The sequence below is a fragment of the Quercus lobata genome, chromosome 7 (genome assembly GCF_001633185.2).
Source record: "Quercus lobata isolate SW786 chromosome 7, ValleyOak3.0 Primary Assembly, whole genome shotgun sequence".
Lineage (NCBI taxonomy): Eukaryota > Viridiplantae > Streptophyta > Magnoliopsida > Fagales > Fagaceae > Quercus > Quercus lobata.
The window spans coordinates 45,201,345-45,219,651 of record NC_044910.1 but is presented as its reverse complement, the minus strand read 5'-3'; the positions used below and the strand labels follow the sequence as shown (position 1 = coordinate 45,219,651).

Genomic DNA, 18,307 nt, shown 5'->3' with positions numbered 1-18,307 from the left:
TCTTTGGTAAAGAAAAGAAAAGAAGGTTGAAAAAGGGGTGTAGATAACGTTGCAATTTTGTAAATGTCTTTTTTATGATATGGAAAGAGTGATAGTGAAGAGAGGGCAGTTGCCGACGAAGCCAACCAATTTCTCTCTCTCGCTCTCTCACCAGCAACTCTTTCACCGCATCATCATTCCTACTTTTCCTTTCACTGTTTTAGCAAAGTGCAAATCATCTTCTCTTCTCACTCGCAATCACCTTTTTCCATAAAATAACAACCGTACGATTACACTACAAATCCGGATCCAACTCTCAACCTTGTCAATAACAACGTTCAAGATCCAAGAACATCCACTCTTTACAGCACTTGCCATGACACCGTATTGGTAGTTGTATAATAAAAAAAAAATATTAAATTTAATTAATCAAATTTAAAATTTATTTATATTTTAAATTATGTAAAATTATTATATTAATCATCTAAATTATGCATTTTAAATTAGTTGAATATAGTTAAAGCTGTACCGTAGATAAGCTTGTATGTTTTGGATTCTTTTGAAAAGTGTAAAATAAAGTTAATAAACAAAACCACGTCAAATCCCATTTAAAAAACCCAAAAATAGATTCTTCTCAAAAAAACGAAAAAAAGAAAAGAAAAAAAAAAAAAGAACATTCGCAAGTCACATGCGCCGCACCGCATATCACTGACAAAGATCCTCGTCAGCAACAATGTACGTCACGCACCGCCTCAAGCCGTTTATTGCACGGCTGAGAAGTAGTAGATCCACGTGGCTCCCATCCAAACCGTTCAAACATGACCTCATCCACGGCTACCACTCATCGTCAAGTCTCTCTCGTACCAACCCAAACCCAAAAAAAAAAAACATATAAACTCCCAGCTCACTACTGAGTTGGTAAAGTCCAATAATGGCGAAGAGGATTAGTCAAATTCCTATATAAGTTTGTACAAACCATAAACATCATAAAATGCTAAGTTTTGCACACTCAGACCCAACGGTTTCAGTGTCTTAAAGTGAAAGAAAAAATGATTATATAGCAAGTGCTGCTTTTTCCTTTTGTCTACTTTGTATTTGTAAGTGTTTTATTTTTTGGTTAGTACTATAAACTTTCTTTTTCGACAGTTTCTGTTTGGTTTTGAACGGTGGTCGGTTAGGGTTTTATCTCTTTTTGGATTTAACAAATCAAGCTTGAATTTCACGCTTAGAAAGTTGAACTTCGTGCTCTGTTTTCTTCTACCTCAGTCATTATTACTCAGACTCTCTTTCTCTCTCTCTCTCTCTGATATATATGGGTGTGAACTCTGAAGTGTGAGAGTGAGAGAGAGAGAGAGTGTGTGTGTGTGTGTTTTTTTTTTCAGCGAAAATGTCAGAAATGAGAGGATCGAACACGTGGCATGAAGAGCTGGCGAGCTTGGTGGACGACACGGGGATACGGTACGCCGGAGAGCCGATCGGGGTTTCGTCGGCGTACGTCGTGTCCGGCGAGTCTCGGAGCCGTGCGGTGGAGCCGGAGAGCTTGAAGGATCAGGTGAAGGGGTTCGCTATGGCTTGGGGGGAAATAGTGGTGGAATTGGGAAGAGGGTGTAAGGACATTGTTCAGCAGAGCCTTCTGAGTGAGGATTCCTACGTTGGTCGGAAGCTTCAGAAGCCGTGCGCTAAGGTCTCCAACAGGTTGAAGTACTTGAATGAGTTTTTGCCCGAGGATCGCGACCCGGTTCACTCGTGGTCGGTCATATTCTTCGTTTTTGTTGTTGCACTTGCAGGTGACATGAATTTCAATGCTATGTGATTTGTTAATCAAATTTAGGTGTTTCCTGAGTTTAGTGTAGTGCTAATTATTAAGATCTGTATGTAATTTGGTTGTTTATTGTTGTTTATGTTGGTCAAATTTTGTGAAAAATCACTTGCCTTATTTGTCAGTTTGAGGATTCATGATTTCGATCAATTATGTTCTTGAAAGATAGAGAGAGTGATAAATAAACTTCTTGGTATTATTGATTGTGTGTTAATTACACAACTAAAACTAACTAAACAAGAGTACAAGACTAACCAACTGGTTAACAAACTAACTAATTATAGAAGGCACATGGAAAATGTGTAGAGAGAAATCTGATTTGGAATACAATCCCTGATCAAAAATTACAATTTCTACTATATGTTCAATAACCAATATTAAAATTGGATTTTGTTTTTCGGGCATATTAGCGGGAAGACTCCATTCTATTTGTCGATAAGGTTTTTGTACTTAATTCATATGTGCTCCATGAAAGTGTGATGGTTGTGATTATGTTTCTCAATTAGTCGCTCTGTCACTGTTTATCTTGAAATCTAAGTACTACATTCTGGTGCCATAGTAGCAACTGTAGATAAGATAACTTTATGTGTAATCATAATGACATCCTTGGATATATGCATATGTGAAGAAATGTGGCAGTGATGGCATCCATAAAGTTGGTTCATCACTGAATTCATTTGGATCATATGTGCTTTATGTGGCTAACTATGTGTTGGAGTTACGTATGTGGTGGAATTTAGCCTAAGTTGATGGCTCTGCATCCTATGTTTATCCCTTGTCTGTAATGCTCTATTCATTTCTCTGTTTTCTATTCTCAATGGTCCTACAAAGTTTTTCCAGAATTACTAATTACCGTTCTTACAAAGTATAAAACTTTTAAGAAATGAGAACTTGAATGCCCCAATTGTGCATTCAATCTTATTTCTGTTCTTTTTTCTTTTGTGGTATATGATAGGTAAAGTTTATTAATTGACATTGTTAAAACCATGTGCAGCTATAGGTTTAAATACCAACAATGACAGCTTGGTCACACCAGTAAAGATGGTGCTAATACATCCTCCTAGTGCTAACCGCATACTACTTCCAGATGGTAGACACATGGCTTATTGTGAGCAAGGTGTCCCAGCTGACAGAGCTAGATTTTCCCTAATTGCTCCACATTCTTTTCTTTCCTCACGACTTGCAGGTAAAAGACTAATAAATCTTTTATCTGCCGAGGTGGGTTCCAAACTAATGGAAACTTGACATTTATTTTCTAAATAATTTATGTATGAAAGGTATACCGGGAGTTAAAATGTCATTGCTTGAAGAGTTTGGTGTTCGCTTGGTCTCATATGATCTTCCTGGTTTTGGGGAGAGTGATCCTCATCCCAACAGAAATCTGAACTCATCAGCATTCGATATGTTGCACCTAGCTAATGCAGTTGGTATTAGTGGCAAGTTCTGGGTGCTGGGTCACTCAAGTGGATCCATGCATGCTTGGGCTGCTCTCAGATACATTCCAGATAGAATTGCAGGTATATCAACCCTTTCTTGATTACATTTATCATTATGTTTTAATTCTGTTTGGTTTTGTGATATTGGTGAATTCAATTTTATTATTGATTCTTACAATTTGAAGTTTATGTCCTTACCCTTCATATGCTGATGATTATGGTAAAACTTTTCCCTTAGGATTGTTTGTTCATGTTTGACATATATCAAGAAATGAATGTCTAGTTAAACTTGTGTATCCAGTAAGGACACGTGCATAAAGCTGATGTGGTCTGCGCTATATGACAATCATGATGAAGCCTAGTGTTTTTTTTTATAGTTACAAAAAAATTTCTGAACAGCATGGACACATTGCTTGAAGTATGCACAGAGGCCTTTTCCAACCCTTGCCCCAAAATTACATGAATGGCAGATTTAGTCCTCAGGGATCATTGGTTTATAGTCCAACTCTTATGGCAAGGTTTCTGGGCTTATGGCATACTGAATTTATATATTTGAATTATCTGTGTCTGTGATTTGGTTATAGTAATATTATTATGCCAATAAACTTATAGTTCACTTTTGTCCATGCATATGAATTGATTGTTTGATGGAGGTTATGCATTGAAGTGTAGAGTATTAACGGTTCTACCAATCGATATGTTTTAACAAATAATTGGCATTCAACTTGATAATATTTGTTGTCTACCCTCTTATATTAGCACTTGTCCGTTTTTTTTAATGGAAACACAATAAGTAGGTAAAATCAAATATAATTTGACTTGTGATTCGTCATCACTGAATATGCAGGTGCGGCCATGTTGACCCCAATGATTAACCCATATGCGCCAGGCATGACAAAAGAAGAGATAAAAAGAATTTGGGAAAAGTGGGTGCCAAGAAGAAGATTATTGTATTTCTTAGCTCATAGATTTCCGAAGTTTCTCTCCTATTTCTATCGCCGAAGCTTTCTTTCTGGAAAGCATGATCGAATTGATAATAGATTGTTTCTGTCACTAGGAAAGAAGGTGAGTCATCATCTTTGATTAAATCTGTAGAACTTCACATGTCCACAAATGTGAACTTAAAAATATATATGTAAGGAATTGGGGTGGGATCCATGCTTGTTGCTGGTACACACAAATTTTGCCTTCATCTTAGCATGCTCCATGAATTTATTAACAGTGTCTCCCAAAACTGAACTTTTTGTAAAATTATAAAATGAATGACTTAGTCCTGTTTCAATTAAAAATTTTAGAGACAACTCAAAACAATATTTCTATATTTGACAATGTCAAGTGGCAACCTTCATAAGCTATAGTTCCTATTGTAAAGCAGGGTTTGATATTTTTTTTGATGGTTTGTGTGACAAAATCTTGATGTGTACAGGATGAAATTTTGATTGAAGAGCCAAAATTTGAAGAATTTTGGCATAGGGATGTGGAGGAGTCAATCCGCCAGGGAACTACAAAACCATTCATAGAGGAAGCTGTGCTACAGGTATCAGATTGGGGTTTTAGATTAGCAGATCTTCAGGTGCACAAAAAGTGTAAGAGAAAAGGTGTTCTTTCTTGGCTCAAGTCCTTGTACAGTGAGGCAGAGTGTGAATTGGCAGGGTTCCTAGGCCCAATACACATATGGCAGGTTTACCTCTTGCTTTTTAGTTGCTTTGTTTCTGCTTCAATTTTGGTTAATTTTTTTTAAACAAAATACTTTGATCCTTTTAGTATAACTCTTTGGTTTTGAAAATCAATTATAATCTAATTTTGGTTGACCTTCTTCATAAGGACACTGAGAATAAGTACTACACAAATAATAGACATGTATGTATTATGTCTTGGCTGTCCCAACAGTCTATGGATCTATTCAGAAGGTTAACAAAAATTTTAAACACATCATTGCACAGCCATTTGGAACAAAGCAATTCAATTCAATAATGCCAAACACTTTGTAACGTTTCTTTTAAGGGATCTGATGATAATGAATCAGGAACTGTGCCCTTTTCTTTAAAGAGATACCTAAACAGCCAAAATCGTGTTCTGGAAATTCCACGAAAGAATAATATAAAACATTCAATTCCTCTCTCCAAGTGGTTTTACTGACTGGTTTTCCACCGTTGATTTATTGTAAAAGTAGCCAGGATAAGACATTTGCTAAAGTTTAATTTATATCAAAAGAATACTTACATAACTTGTTTGTTTTTGTTTTTGTTTTTTTTTAAGATTACTTGCTTAGCTATTTAAATTCTTATACTTCTTGCTTTAAGATTTTGATTGATTTTGTTTTGTTTATGAATGCTGAGTAGGGAATGGATGATCAGGCAGTCCCACCGTCAATGACGGACTATATAGGCCGGATTTTACCAGGGGCCATTATGCATAAGCTCCCAAACGAAGGCCATTTTTCCTATTTCTTTTTCTGTGATGAATGTCATAGACGGATATTTTCCACTCTTTTTGGAGTCTCTAAAGGTCCAATTGACAGGAAGGTCGAAATGGATCAAACTCCATTTAATGGAGATACAGAAGTGGTGTCAACCGTAGCTGGTTCTACAACAGAATGATTAGTGATGATACCTTATCACAAAATAACTAATATATTAGATTTTACAATAAATTCTGGTGTATATACCACAGCTTGCTCCTCTGCTCAGGGAGAGCATGAAAGAAAGAGATTTTAGATCTCATCCCATTTGACGATAAACACTTACACGATATGAGGTTTAGAAAAGCACAGAGGCAGCCATTTTACTGAAATCCTTTTGCTTTCTGCTGTAGTGGTATGGTTATTAATGATATCTTATTAGCAATATATATATTTTTTTTCCCGAAGTTCTGGTGTAAATACCATACCTAGCTGCACTGCTCATGGATCATGAAAGAAGAGATTTTAGTTACTTTCCCAATTTGTAATTTGACCATAAGCACTTGTGATGAGAGATGTCGAAACGCATGATGGCAGCAATTTTACTAAAATCCTATTGTTTTCTGCTGTAAAAGTGGCATTGTCATTTTAATTAGTTGTAACAATTTCTCAGTTAAATTATCTTTAACCTTGAACTGAGTAGCAAACAATCAACCAAAATTGGCCCCCACCATCTGATTGTTGTCCTTTGGGGTTGGTCCTATAATCAGTTTAAACTAATACTCAATCCATCTGAAGTGGGTACATGTTTTAGGCTGGTCCGGAGAACAGTGGCTACATTACCTTGTCCAGAGGCAGAAGTGAGCTTCTGAGATAATTGATCTTAACGTATCATGTGGGGTGTGGGCCATTAACAATTGTACCTGGAATGACCGAAAGGAATGGGTTTTTTAGGTAAAATGAACAAAGCACTAGAGGGCCCAAAATTGTGTGTTGAAGGAGTACGTTTGTTCTTCTGGTTTCGTACTCTGTCGACAGCCAAATGGGAAACTCTGTTCCATATTCAAATGTGGGGTTGGAAGGAATCATTTTGCCGTATACACGAGCAACTTAGATATACTACTGTTCCATATGATTGCACCCCAAATAATGAGTTAGAAAACGGTAACTTTTATTTGATTCACACCCAAAAATCATGAACAAAATTCTCATTCAATACACCCCAAATGATTAGGTGAGAGAAGAAGAAAGAAAACTTACTTTTACATCAAATGTGAGTTTCACATGGAGAATGGACCCAAATCAGAAATTATGTTAAAATTTAAGAGTAATTGGTTTGTGAAGAGAGAAAGCAAAGAGAGAAAAGTTGTCATTGAGAGTATTTTGTGGTGTGGAATTTATTTAAAGGTGATTTCGTAGAGAAAATTTCCTTAAATGTTGTCCAAACTCAATTTACAATTTCTAAAACCCCATCTCGATAAATTTTGTTTTCATTAGAAGCCTGCATCATTCTGCAAAGGTATGGAAGTCCATACTTTTGCCAACACGTTCCAGAAGGTTTCTTGCCGCCAAGCAAATATCGATATTGTGTTCTGTAGAGAGGGAATAGAAAAGAGTGTGTTGGTGGTAGTGAAAATTCTGCATGTCAGATCCCTGAACAGAGAGTTTTGCAGCCATGGCAGAACTGAATGTCAAAGTGAAGAAAGCTACCGAGTCAATTACTAGGTGGTTTGGTGCTACCGGAAGTGTAAGCCAGCCATTTCCATTGTAGATGTCGTATGTAAATGTGTCAATTCCAGACCTACAAGGCTACTCAACTACAGGACTGCCAATTGTCATACATTTCTTCATCGTGATCGCAACACCCATTAGCATAACTAGCTATTTCTTTTTGCAGTAAAAACATATCACGGGAGAGGAGAGAATCCTAAGAGTACGGTTGCCTCAACATCTGGTGGGCAAATTTTCTGATCATAACAAAAGGTGAGCCATGTTCCATAATTAGGTGTTGACGGCATAATTATTGCCATCAGTATAAATATACCATGGACACCCAAGCTGAATTGCAAATAGCATTTCCCTTGTAATCGCTGGATTCATATAACAAAATGTATTACAATTTTTTCAAATTGTGCGCAACTAGAGGGCTATCAAGAATCAACTAAGAAAAGATCCTCAATATTCTGATTTTTGTACTCTATATGTCTTGCATGAATACTATAGAACCAAGAGGGTCATCTGCAAAAACATGTAACACTGTCTAATTGGAGCATGTACGACTCTTAAAACTCACCAGAACTTTTTAAGAATGACTTGTATATATGGAAAGGGGTTGTGCCATCAAAATGCCGAGCCACCACTCTTGATTTTTCCAAGCATCATATCTTTTGCTTCATTAATTTTAGACGCAAGATAATGGCTACCACCAGCATCTGGGTGATTTGCTACCATTACCCTCCTATGTGCTTCCTTAACCTTGTCTAGTGGAGTACCTTCCCTGTGAAACAAATAGGTAGAGAGGATCAACAATAACAAATACAAAAGAACTGATAATGCCCTCATGTTAAACGTATAGGGGAGAAAGAACCACATGTTTACATCACTAATTACGTTATGGTCTAGAAATTTGTGAAAACCAGTAGTTGACTTTCCATTCCTCAACATGTTCAGTGCTCACACCTCGTGTTTTGGACAAAGTGGTGTGTATATTAATATTCTTTAGTGAATCAAATCCATACAACCTTCAAACTTCCAAGGAATGAACTTCCTGAATAATTAGTGACCAGCGAGACAAGAGGCAAGGCCAAAGTGATGTTAGAGTTATTAAGGGGAAAAAGCCAAGGGTGGGGGTTTTTGTGTGTGCGCGCACGAGTGGAATAGAGGGGAGGGGAGTAATCCACCTCATAACATGAAAACTAGAATCAGATTACCTAAAAATAGTAAAAGTAGCTCCCCTAGTGCGCTTCAAGAGGTCAGTGAAATGATACTCAAGTTCTGTTTATTAGTAGCTAATTTCGCCCTTTTTCAAAATACTTTTCTAAGTGTTCATTCTTCTTAAGAATCACTCTCATGAATGATTTCAGTAAATGAGGTAATGGTAAGCTCAAAGACTACTGTAGATGAGAAAGTGAAATAAGATTATTGTGTGCTTTGATTTGTAGAAGTAATCAGGCAGAGAGAACACAAGAGTCAAGACAGCCTAGCAATTTCAACTCAAGCATCACTTGAGCTTGAGCTTGAGCTGAGCTGGAAAACCATCAGACATAACTGAAGTCCACACTAGACAACTGAATGCTTGGTAAACTTGCTTGTATGCAGCTCTACTTGAGACTGCAATGAACAACCACCACAATTTAGCCCCAACCATTGCTATTTACCATCCTAAAATGAGGTTCAATGAGTTTCTCACCCCAAGGAAGGACCATTATTATTCACTCTATTAGAGAAAGACAATATAAAAGATAACACAAAAGCTAAAAGAAAGGTATAACATCATATGTGCTTTAAAGCTCATCAAGAAACATGGACTTTCAGTTTATACTCTATTTCAATAAATATGTCAACTCATCAAACATGACACAGAACATACATTGGAGAAAAATAAATAACATATACCTGACTCCAAGAATTAGAGCTGCTTCCCTCCTAGTCATAGTAGACTGAAAACCACCATCATAAAATTTGCGAAATTTAGGTCTTGGTGGCCTTGCCTTGAATGCCTGCCAAGCTACAATTCCATATCTACCAGCATAAGCAGCAGCTGCAACTGCAAGTCCAGCTACAAATGGAACAGCCTATGCAGATTTTATATTTAGGCTTTTTAGTCGAGAGTTTAAAGTGCCAAATGTAAATCATGAAGGCTAGGCAACATGTGTGATGGATAATATTAGCATAAAACAGGAAACTCTTCATAGAAAAAGCATAATAAATCAATCATATCTTGCCTAAGTGGGAATCTTTGTTTTTCCAGAATTTCCAAACACATCACACGGCAACAATAACAAAGGTGGGAGGATTGGGGTCTAGAGGGAAGGCAGAGCACTTGAGAACTCTTAACAAATCTTAAAGCTACTTGGGTTGTTTAACAAATGAGGCACATATATGTGGGTCAAATGTAGGGTTGTGGCCTCTAGATTTTCTTCGAAACAAGGATAGATTAGTGGTCTCCAAGATGTTGCAAAGTGGCATAATAATAGAGAGGCTCAGATTTTGCATAGGAATGTGGGGGAACAGCTAAGTAATTAATGGAAGCTAAGGTAATTACACCAATCAAAATCATAAGAGCGGGTCAAGAATGTTGGAAAGATGCAGACCGAGCAGTTTTGGCCACAAAATAATTTTTTTTTTCTATGAAGCTATAAATATTGCCTTGGAAGCAAGCAACAGAGACAGTGCAACATTGGGGAACTTCACAGGATTGAAGTATCATTGTCAAAACGAACAAGAAACATAACTCTTCCTCTCTTTTCGTTGCTTTAATAGCCCACATCCCTCAATGTAACAGAATTCGAAGTCCGAGGACATTTTAAGCATCAATGAAAAATGGTCATATTCAATCAAAATCACTCTTAAACTTTATGATCCCTTAAATGAACCCAAAATATCAGTATACTCGTATATTACAAACTTATAAAAGAGTTCCAAAAACAGGAAACCCTTAAAATGCGAGTCTAGATCCTACGTTTTTGAACACTTGGGCTTCATTAGTTTTCAACTTTTCATATAATTTTGATAGTCAGACCTCAATTTCTTAATCCAATAAACAAACAAAGAAAGAAAGAAAAAAAAAATTTTGAATAAATTTAATGAATAAATAAAAGAGCTTTCAACACATCAGGCATAATAGTTTAGACAACCATTCTGTTAGCTGAGTCCAAACTAAATCGTTTCTCGGAACCCAAACGGAGGGTTAAGCTAAAACCCTAAACCCTAAGGCAAGAGAAAAAAACAAAAACCCTGATCTCGGAATCGTACCCAAAAACTTAAAAATCGGAATCCTTATCGTTTGCCCTAAGAAATTAGTATACTGGTAATTTCCATTTGCCCAAAAAAAACCAATAATAAAAAAATTAAAATTAAAATTAATTACGCAAAATATGTAAATAAATAAAGCAGATAAAAGGAGAGAGAGAGAGAGAGAGGACTCACCATTTTTGGTGTGATGTAAAAAAGAGTGAGAAGCAGAAATGAAGAATCGCAGGGTGATTTGATTGTTATTATTATGTTAAAATGTGAGCACTTGCTTTATAGGGTTTTTGGTTTTGTGACTTCTCAGAGATTCCAGTCCGGTCCAGAAACTAAAGTAAAGCACCGCCCACAAAATTGGCCAATTCTTCGTACTATATACTTTTATAGATACATTTAGTATTTACGGTTCTTTGAGTTATACATACTTTTTTTTTTTTTTTTTTGAAAAGTTGAGTTATACATACTTGGATCTCAAAAAAAAGAGTTATACATGCTCTATATTTTTATTTTATCTATATTATTATTTAAGGGACTTTTAGTAGTTCCCCACAAATTAGCTCATTTTGCATTAAGTATTTCAAATTTTGTAATGTGAATGGAAGATGTTTTACCATCTTTATTTCTTGTTGTTCTAGTTGATATTGCTGGTTTTTGTTTGATAAAGTTCATTACGTTCCCTCAAAAAAATAAAAATTCTCCTATTTGGACTAGGTATTTTTTTTCTTCCAAAATACCCCTATATCCTTAGATTTAAGTAGAAACAAAACTAAAAAACAACCCGTTAAAAATATATTTTTAACTCCCACTGAAACATTGTCTACAAAACAAGACCACTCTCCTGGTTTTCAAATTGCTCGTTTGCTTGTAAAAATACATCTGCCATTATTGCAACCAAAAAAAATAATTCCTTACACCCACATTTTCATCGTACACATAACTCCAAACTTTTACCCAACAATTTTAAATAGAAGAGTCTTTAAGCATGAGCATAAACATAAGCGCGTGCTTAAAGGCTAATAGGAATAAAAGTCTTATTATCTCTCACTTTTTTATGAATCACTACTCCCACTCCTTTTTCCTTTTTTCTTTTTATTTTTTAATTTTTTTTAATTACGGTTCTTTAAGTTATACATTCTCTATAGTTTTGTTTTATTGGAATAAAAGTCTTATTATCTCTGTAAGGACACGGTTTGATCCATAGTCCAAAAGATTTGGACAATGGCCCAATGAGCCCACAACAATAAATTTGTTAGAGAGTAGGTTTGTTTTGAACATTCAATGAGTCAAAATGTAAATCACAATAGGTTAGTTGGTGCTGGAATGACTAAGACAAATAAGTTGAAAAGAAAAACACTCCTTGGTCAAGTCCGAGGATGATATGTTCTTATATATATATATATATATATATATCTCAGACTTATACAAATGTTCAAGTTCTTGGTTACAAAATGGTTTTCTTTCTTGTTTCTGATGCCCTCTTTTGTATGGAATCCTTCTCCTTTTATACTCCCCTATTTTCATCTTAGTCTTTCACATGTAGATCAGATTACTAATCTCCTTAATACTTGTCCCATCAACACCTTCCTGAAGTCTTTGTAGGTAATTGTAAGGTTAGAAATCACTGTTCAGGTATCATCTCCACATTAATGCGGCCAGTTGGTTAGGTGGAAAGCATTCAATGTGATTGTAGTAGCTTTCTTCCTAGATATTTCTCAATTCTCTGTTGACTCTCCTCTCTCCAAGGCGTATCCTTCTTCCAAGCATGGTTGTCCACTTCCTAGTACTTGTTGGGTAGTCAGGCTTCAGGTTTCCACCCTGCTTTCCAAGGAGGTTTGTCTCCTCAAACAATATCACCTGCTTGTCGTGACCAGCTCTCGTCCTCAACTTGATAACCTACTTTCCTTCACTAATACTGGTTTGTCCTCGGGCTTTTTGATGTCCTTGGGCACGGCCCATGGCCCAATACCCTTATTTGAGCCATTTATCCCCACCATCTCCCTCACTTTTTTATGAATTACTACCCTCACTTCTTTTTTTCTTTTTTTTTTTTCCCTTCAGAAGATTGAGATGGATTGGATCATTTCTTTGTTTTCTATCTATATAATTATCTTTATTCATACAAAATATTACTAATAATAATAACATATGAGACCCACGCATATTGTGAGAGAAATGTCTCATAAAACTGTCTCATAAGATAATTTTTTTATATATTAAAAAACAGTACTTTGGTCTATGCACCAAGTCGAGTGAAATACTTGTTAGATTTTACTTTTTTATTTTTGTATTGGTTAAATATACTACATAAATATTCCAACCTTCCCCAAGCTCAATCCGAGGCTTGTACGTTCACCCTTGCACTTGAGCATGGGGAGGTAATTGTCAGTGTTTAGGGTTTATGATTTTATATACTTATTTTTTATTCTAATCTATAATTAAATTAATAATAGATATTTCAGTAAATATATATATGAAGCAATCTATTTATTTTCCAGCCAAAAAAGAAAATTTATTCTTCTTCCCAGACTATTGTGAGAACAGGGTTTATTGAAGTTCTCATATTCAAACTTCAGCATTATATATAAATTTACGTTTTTTTTTTTTTTTGAGAGAATAAATTTACGCACTTATGCATATAAAAAATGAGATGGTGTGTCAGCGTAATTGACAGATGCCAGAAATTAATTTTTCCTACAGCCACATAATTCTTAGTGAAGGGGAAGATAATATGGGCATGAAGAAATATGTTCTTGTAATAGGCTAATAGCCCTAATTCCCTTATTTTAGTTATAAATCTTCACAAATCTCACATTTACATTGAGTTGAATCTCATTCTTTCTTCCTTCAAAAGAAAAAAGAAAAGAAAAAAAAGAAGAGTACAAAGAGATTATCCACATCATGTACATTCATAATAAGCACAAATAAGTGGGTTCCATTTAATTCAATTAGTAAAGTTTCTAATAGTTGTATAAGAGATCTAGTATTCAATACCCGCCTATACTAAAAACTGATTGGTATCTTAATCCAATGATATCATCAGGAACAAGTACTATATGATAAAACTCTTAAAAAAAATTGCCACTAATAAATTGTGCTTTTAAGATGTTATGGTGGTAACTAGGAGATACATTTGGAGAAATTAGTCATCAATGGTAACTTCTGGTTTATTTAGCTCTAAATTTACAACAAAGAAATAAATCAATAAAGACAGCATCTCTAAGCACCAACAATTGAGCAAATAAGAAATTGAATATCCATTACATCAATTCGTGGAATCAATAAATTTAACAGACCATCAATCGTTTTTCATGAAGAAAATATTCAAGAGGCAGAGTTGGGTTCAGATAGGTTTTGTTATCATCACTACATAGAGAATCCAATAAAATAAATTTAAAAAAATAAAAAATTTAGGAATGAATAAAATGCATGACTGCCAATGGAGATGAATATCAACCCCATTGGAGCACCTACAAAGCAATAATGAATTAAAGCTTTTAAGAACATAGTGAATTCACAAATCAAATAGACCCTTTATTTTTCCTTTCCTCCAGAAACTGTCCAAATCCATTTTGATTTCTTTCCCTTGATTCCTCATGGACTAGAAATGATCAACCAGCCACCCCATTGCTTGTGTTGTTTTCTGATTTAAGACTGATGTCCACCTTTGGTGGACCTGAATGTCGCCTTGGCTTGGCTGGTGAGGGTGGGAATGATAGCCGTTTCTTTGTAGGCCCTGAAGACCCCTTTTCTGGCGTCCCGTTCTTCTCCACCCCCAATGGACTTTGCCCCCTGGACTTAGCTCTTGCAGACTTAGTGGGCACCATATAACTTGGAACTGCTGGAGAGCTTGCCAGGCTCTCATCATCTCTCACTGATGATCCAGCAATACTATGCCTTCGGAACTGCTGCTCTGACTGCAAACTGACTATGCTTTTCGAGTCATCTTCCAGGGCCCAGCCACCCATTGGGCTAGCTGCCTTCACTTTTTTAGCTACTTTTGAAGAAGCTGACTTAGAAGGAGTTGAAGGGGACTGGAAGCTAGGATGGCCTGGGTTTTGTCTGGCTGTTGGGGAATTATTCTCAGCATTGAGCTGGTAGCGAGCATAAGACTTACTGATTTCTCCACCAATAAGGCTGTGGCTTGCGCTCTTTACAGATGAGTGGTCATTGTTCAATTCCTTCTCCATCAAACCACGATTTTCCCACGGGCGGGCTGCCATCCATCGTTCCAACCAGCTCCAACCCCAGGAGGGATTGCTTGGATCCATAAACATTGGGTTTACAGATTTTGAAGAATTCTTCAAGGTTTGCTGTTGAGTGATTCATTGCAGGGGTCAAGACTCAGATATTGGTTCATTCAACATTCAGAAAACTTAAGTTGGAGCTCAAAAGACTATTGGACTAGAAAATAGTAAGCACAGATCACATGCGAAGGTATAGTACATAATAGGTGATATGCATCATAGTGTTTTCAAATAAGGTTAATAATCTGCAAATATATTACTGACAACTAATTCCAGCTCAATTTTACTAACTGGGCCGGAAAAACATGCAAAAGGTCCCCAACTAGTGTTTTTCTGCCTAGATCAGCTATCATTTTGACTTTATAGACATCAAGTTAGAACATTCAACCTCAATTACAAGTCACCAAGTTATCCAATTGAACATGCACTAAATCAGAAAAGCTTGTGAACTAACCAAACTTGCATCTCTATCCATCCACAAACACAAAGAGGAAGGATAAAAAGAAAATATATGGTAAAGACCTTCATGCATTCTGAGTCCTGACAGTGTTCTATAAAAATATTTATGCAATATAATGCCATCAATGTTCGCTTTATTCACTCTATGAACTAGAACCTCTCACAAAAAACTGTAGCCAGGTGTCTTCTAAGGCTTCATAATACAAGAGGCCTCAAGAATCTATTACAATATGAAATAAAAAGCAATATTGGTCACTAAGACGTAATATAGATATTATTGGTAAGTCATATATGCACTTAATGGGTTTTGAACCCACAACCCACAGCCTCACTCTCCGCCCATGCTTGTGAGAGAATGAAGTGTCATTTGAGCCATGTCTCATTAGCCACTTTTAAAACATTACTTGCAAATCAAATGAATAAATTAATTCCCTCTCATTCTTCTTCTTGCCTTACACCATGCATTTTATGATCATTGTCCTTTCATTTTATATTTATATCATCTTTCAGGGGAGCTGAAGTATGTAATGTAATAAGAGACATAGATCACCTGATGAGAGAAAGCATAAGCCAGTGCTCTTTCTCTCCTTATAGTTGCCTCATGCTTGCTAAGTAGACCTGCTTCAATTTGTTCCTTTGACTGTATGCTGTCATCCCATTCCTCTCCAATCTGTTATAATATCTAAAGAAGTTAAAGGCAGCTAAATGAGGTATTTCTACAACAAAAATGTATTCACATAACAATAAAAAGAAGGATTCATTGAGGAAACAGAGCTATAATACATAAGAGGTAAAGCCCCATTAGTACAGTCTATGTCAGCACCGGAATGAAATTCCACATGCTTTTGATGTTCTTTTTGCAGATAATTTTGAACCTACCCTCAATTGTTAATATATAGAACAAGTTTTCAGGGATATGGGCCCAAAGTAAACCTATCTTCCAGATTTCTAATCTCAATAAGAACCCCTGAGATTTTCATGTCCATACAAATATAATTACTGAATTCAGTGGCAATAAATTAGATGATGAAATATGCTATAAGTGATTAGTAAAATTTCTAGAGTTCAACAAAATTAAAGAGAAGCAATAGAGACCCGCAAGCACTCTAGCTCTTTTGCTTGTTTCTGTAGGAGTTGTCTCTGGAGAGCCTGATTCTCCTCTGACATCTTGACCCTCCTGGAACGGATCTGACATTGCACACGAGCTAGAGTTTGCATACATCTGAGGGTTTTTGCAGCTTGGCGTTTCACAACAGGTCCTTCCATCAATGATTTCAGCCTGACTAGCCCCCTTAATGCCCGCAATGCCCTTCTTGCCTGAAAATAATCAATCAAAAGTGCAAGCACATCTTGAGAAAACCACTAGGTTTGCCACTGGTGGACATTGCATGAAAAATCCACTTATATTGGAGCTCTTTTAAAGATTTAGCTTGTATTGAACCAAACAGCTGCAACAATAAAAGAAAGAGAGAGAGAGAAAAAAGAAAGACAAAAAATCAGGGTAACACATACCAGGTATCCTCGAAATGCTGTTTGAATCTTGATTGCTGCCACTTCCTCCTTCGATTTGCCAGCAAACCGAGTAACTGTAGGGAGTTGAACAACCTCGGCAGCTGCATGAGCAGCAGCAACAGGAGCAGCAGCAACAGCGGCCCCAGCAGCCTCAGCAGCCACAGCAGTGGCTACCGCAACAGAGTAAGCATGTTCGCTCTGTTCATTCTCCACATTGTTTAAGTTCACCTCTTCTTGCTGAGGAAGAGTGGGGACTGTGACAGTTTCTGAAGAGGTAGATTCTAAACCCAAGTGTTTTTGCTTTCCAAACCATTTCTTCTTTGATTTATTTGATTTCTGCAAAACAGTCATTGACACTATGAGAAACCCAATTAATTTTACAAAATTTCCAGAAAATCAAATTGACTATAATGGGATTTCTCCAAACCTGGCCTGTCTTCTCCTTGGACTCTGGGCTGAGAGCTTTCTTTACAGAAGAAAACCAATTTCCCTTCCTTCCCATCTTCTTATCATTCCTTAATTCAATCCTTCATGTAAACCATTCAAAAGTTTGAAAATTTTAAAGGCAATTAAATTCCCTTTTGGATAAGTAATTTAACAAATTCCAAAGCACGATGAATGTCATTTTTTGGATATGTAAAATCTAAGAGAGTAAGGAAAGAGTGGCCTAAGACACAATCCTTCCAAATAAGCAACACTTGAATTCAAATTAATGAATAGAAATCTAGACGAAACAAAAAGAAAAAAAACTCTAAATCTTAGAAGAAAAGGACAACAATTTCATGAATCTTATTTTCTAAATTGAGTCGATTCACCATAACATTAAATTTCCACTCCACTAAGGTAAAAAAGTTAATTTAGCACAGTCAGACAAAGGTTTGACCGTTTAAGGCGTTTTTCTATTCTAGAAATGACACTAAATCTACCACACATTCCCTTTCTATATTTTCTCTTCTCACATTTTTCTCAACAAGCAAAAGGAAAAGAATCCAAATTCAACATGTCTAACAGCTTTCAATCAAAATACTGTATCGCTCATACGTTGAAGTTGCAATATTTTTTAAACAAAATTAGCAAAACCCATTATCCAAAACAGAAAAATCTACACACAAAATCTCAAAGAAGCATAATAAAAGGAAAAGGAAAAAAATGCATTGCAAGACAGAATGAAGTAAATTGCCACTATTGCTCAATTGGGGTCCATGGAAAAGAGAAAGCAAAAGTACCTGAGTGAACAAAATGGCAGATCTCAAAGAGCTTCTCTTTATTCAACAGGAGGCCCTCTATCTATATCTCTCACTTTCTTTCTTTCTTTGCTTCCTTCATCCACAAAACAAACAAAAAGAACGGATTCTCCTAACCCCTCCTTGTTTACAAGAAAGAAGGGAAAAAAATGAGATCTTGGGAAGAAAAAAATGAGTGATGAGGGAATATGAGGGAGAGTAGACCAGACCAGCTGGTTTTGCTTAAAGGGTGACCCCACTTCATT

The 18,307-nt window shown here is 36.1% G+C and overlaps 3 protein-coding genes across 3 annotated transcripts; 1 reads left to right on the top strand and 2 right to left on the bottom strand.

Moving 5' to 3' along the window:
- Positions 1 to 915: 915 nt before the first annotated feature.
- LOC115953280 lies at positions 916 to 6,269 on the top strand. Its single transcript, XM_031070877.1, has 7 exons — positions 916 to 1,076; positions 1,311 to 1,766; positions 2,793 to 2,984; positions 3,076 to 3,315; positions 4,082 to 4,299; positions 4,661 to 4,915; positions 5,577 to 6,269. Exons 2-7 carry the CDS (start codon positions 1,367 to 1,369, stop codon positions 5,832 to 5,834), a joined length of 1,563 nt encoding a protein of 520 aa, XP_030926737.1. The 5' UTR covers positions 916 to 1,076; positions 1,311 to 1,366; the 3' UTR covers positions 5,835 to 6,269.
- Positions 6,270 to 7,683: 1,414 nt separating this feature from the next.
- Positions 7,684 to 10,973, bottom strand: LOC115954194 (mitochondrial import inner membrane translocase subunit TIM14-1). Its single transcript, XM_031072105.1, has 3 exons — positions 10,784 to 10,973; positions 9,251 to 9,429; positions 7,684 to 8,132 (listed from the first exon to the last, which is right to left on the bottom strand). The coding sequence occupies exons 1-3, from the start codon at positions 10,784 to 10,786 to the stop codon at positions 7,976 to 7,978; spliced, it is 339 nt and encodes a 112-aa protein (XP_030927965.1). The 5' UTR covers positions 10,787 to 10,973; the 3' UTR covers positions 7,684 to 7,975.
- Positions 10,974 to 13,820: 2,847 nt separating this feature from the next.
- Positions 13,821 to 18,307, bottom strand: LOC115952985 (protein IQ-DOMAIN 1-like). Its single transcript, XM_031070381.1, has 6 exons — positions 18,045 to 18,307; positions 17,246 to 17,345; positions 16,819 to 17,154; positions 16,402 to 16,623; positions 15,857 to 15,976; positions 13,821 to 14,913 (listed from the first exon to the last, which is right to left on the bottom strand). The coding sequence occupies exons 2-6, from the start codon at positions 17,318 to 17,320 to the stop codon at positions 14,212 to 14,214; spliced, it is 1,455 nt and encodes a 484-aa protein (XP_030926241.1). The 5' UTR covers positions 17,321 to 17,345; positions 18,045 to 18,307; the 3' UTR covers positions 13,821 to 14,211.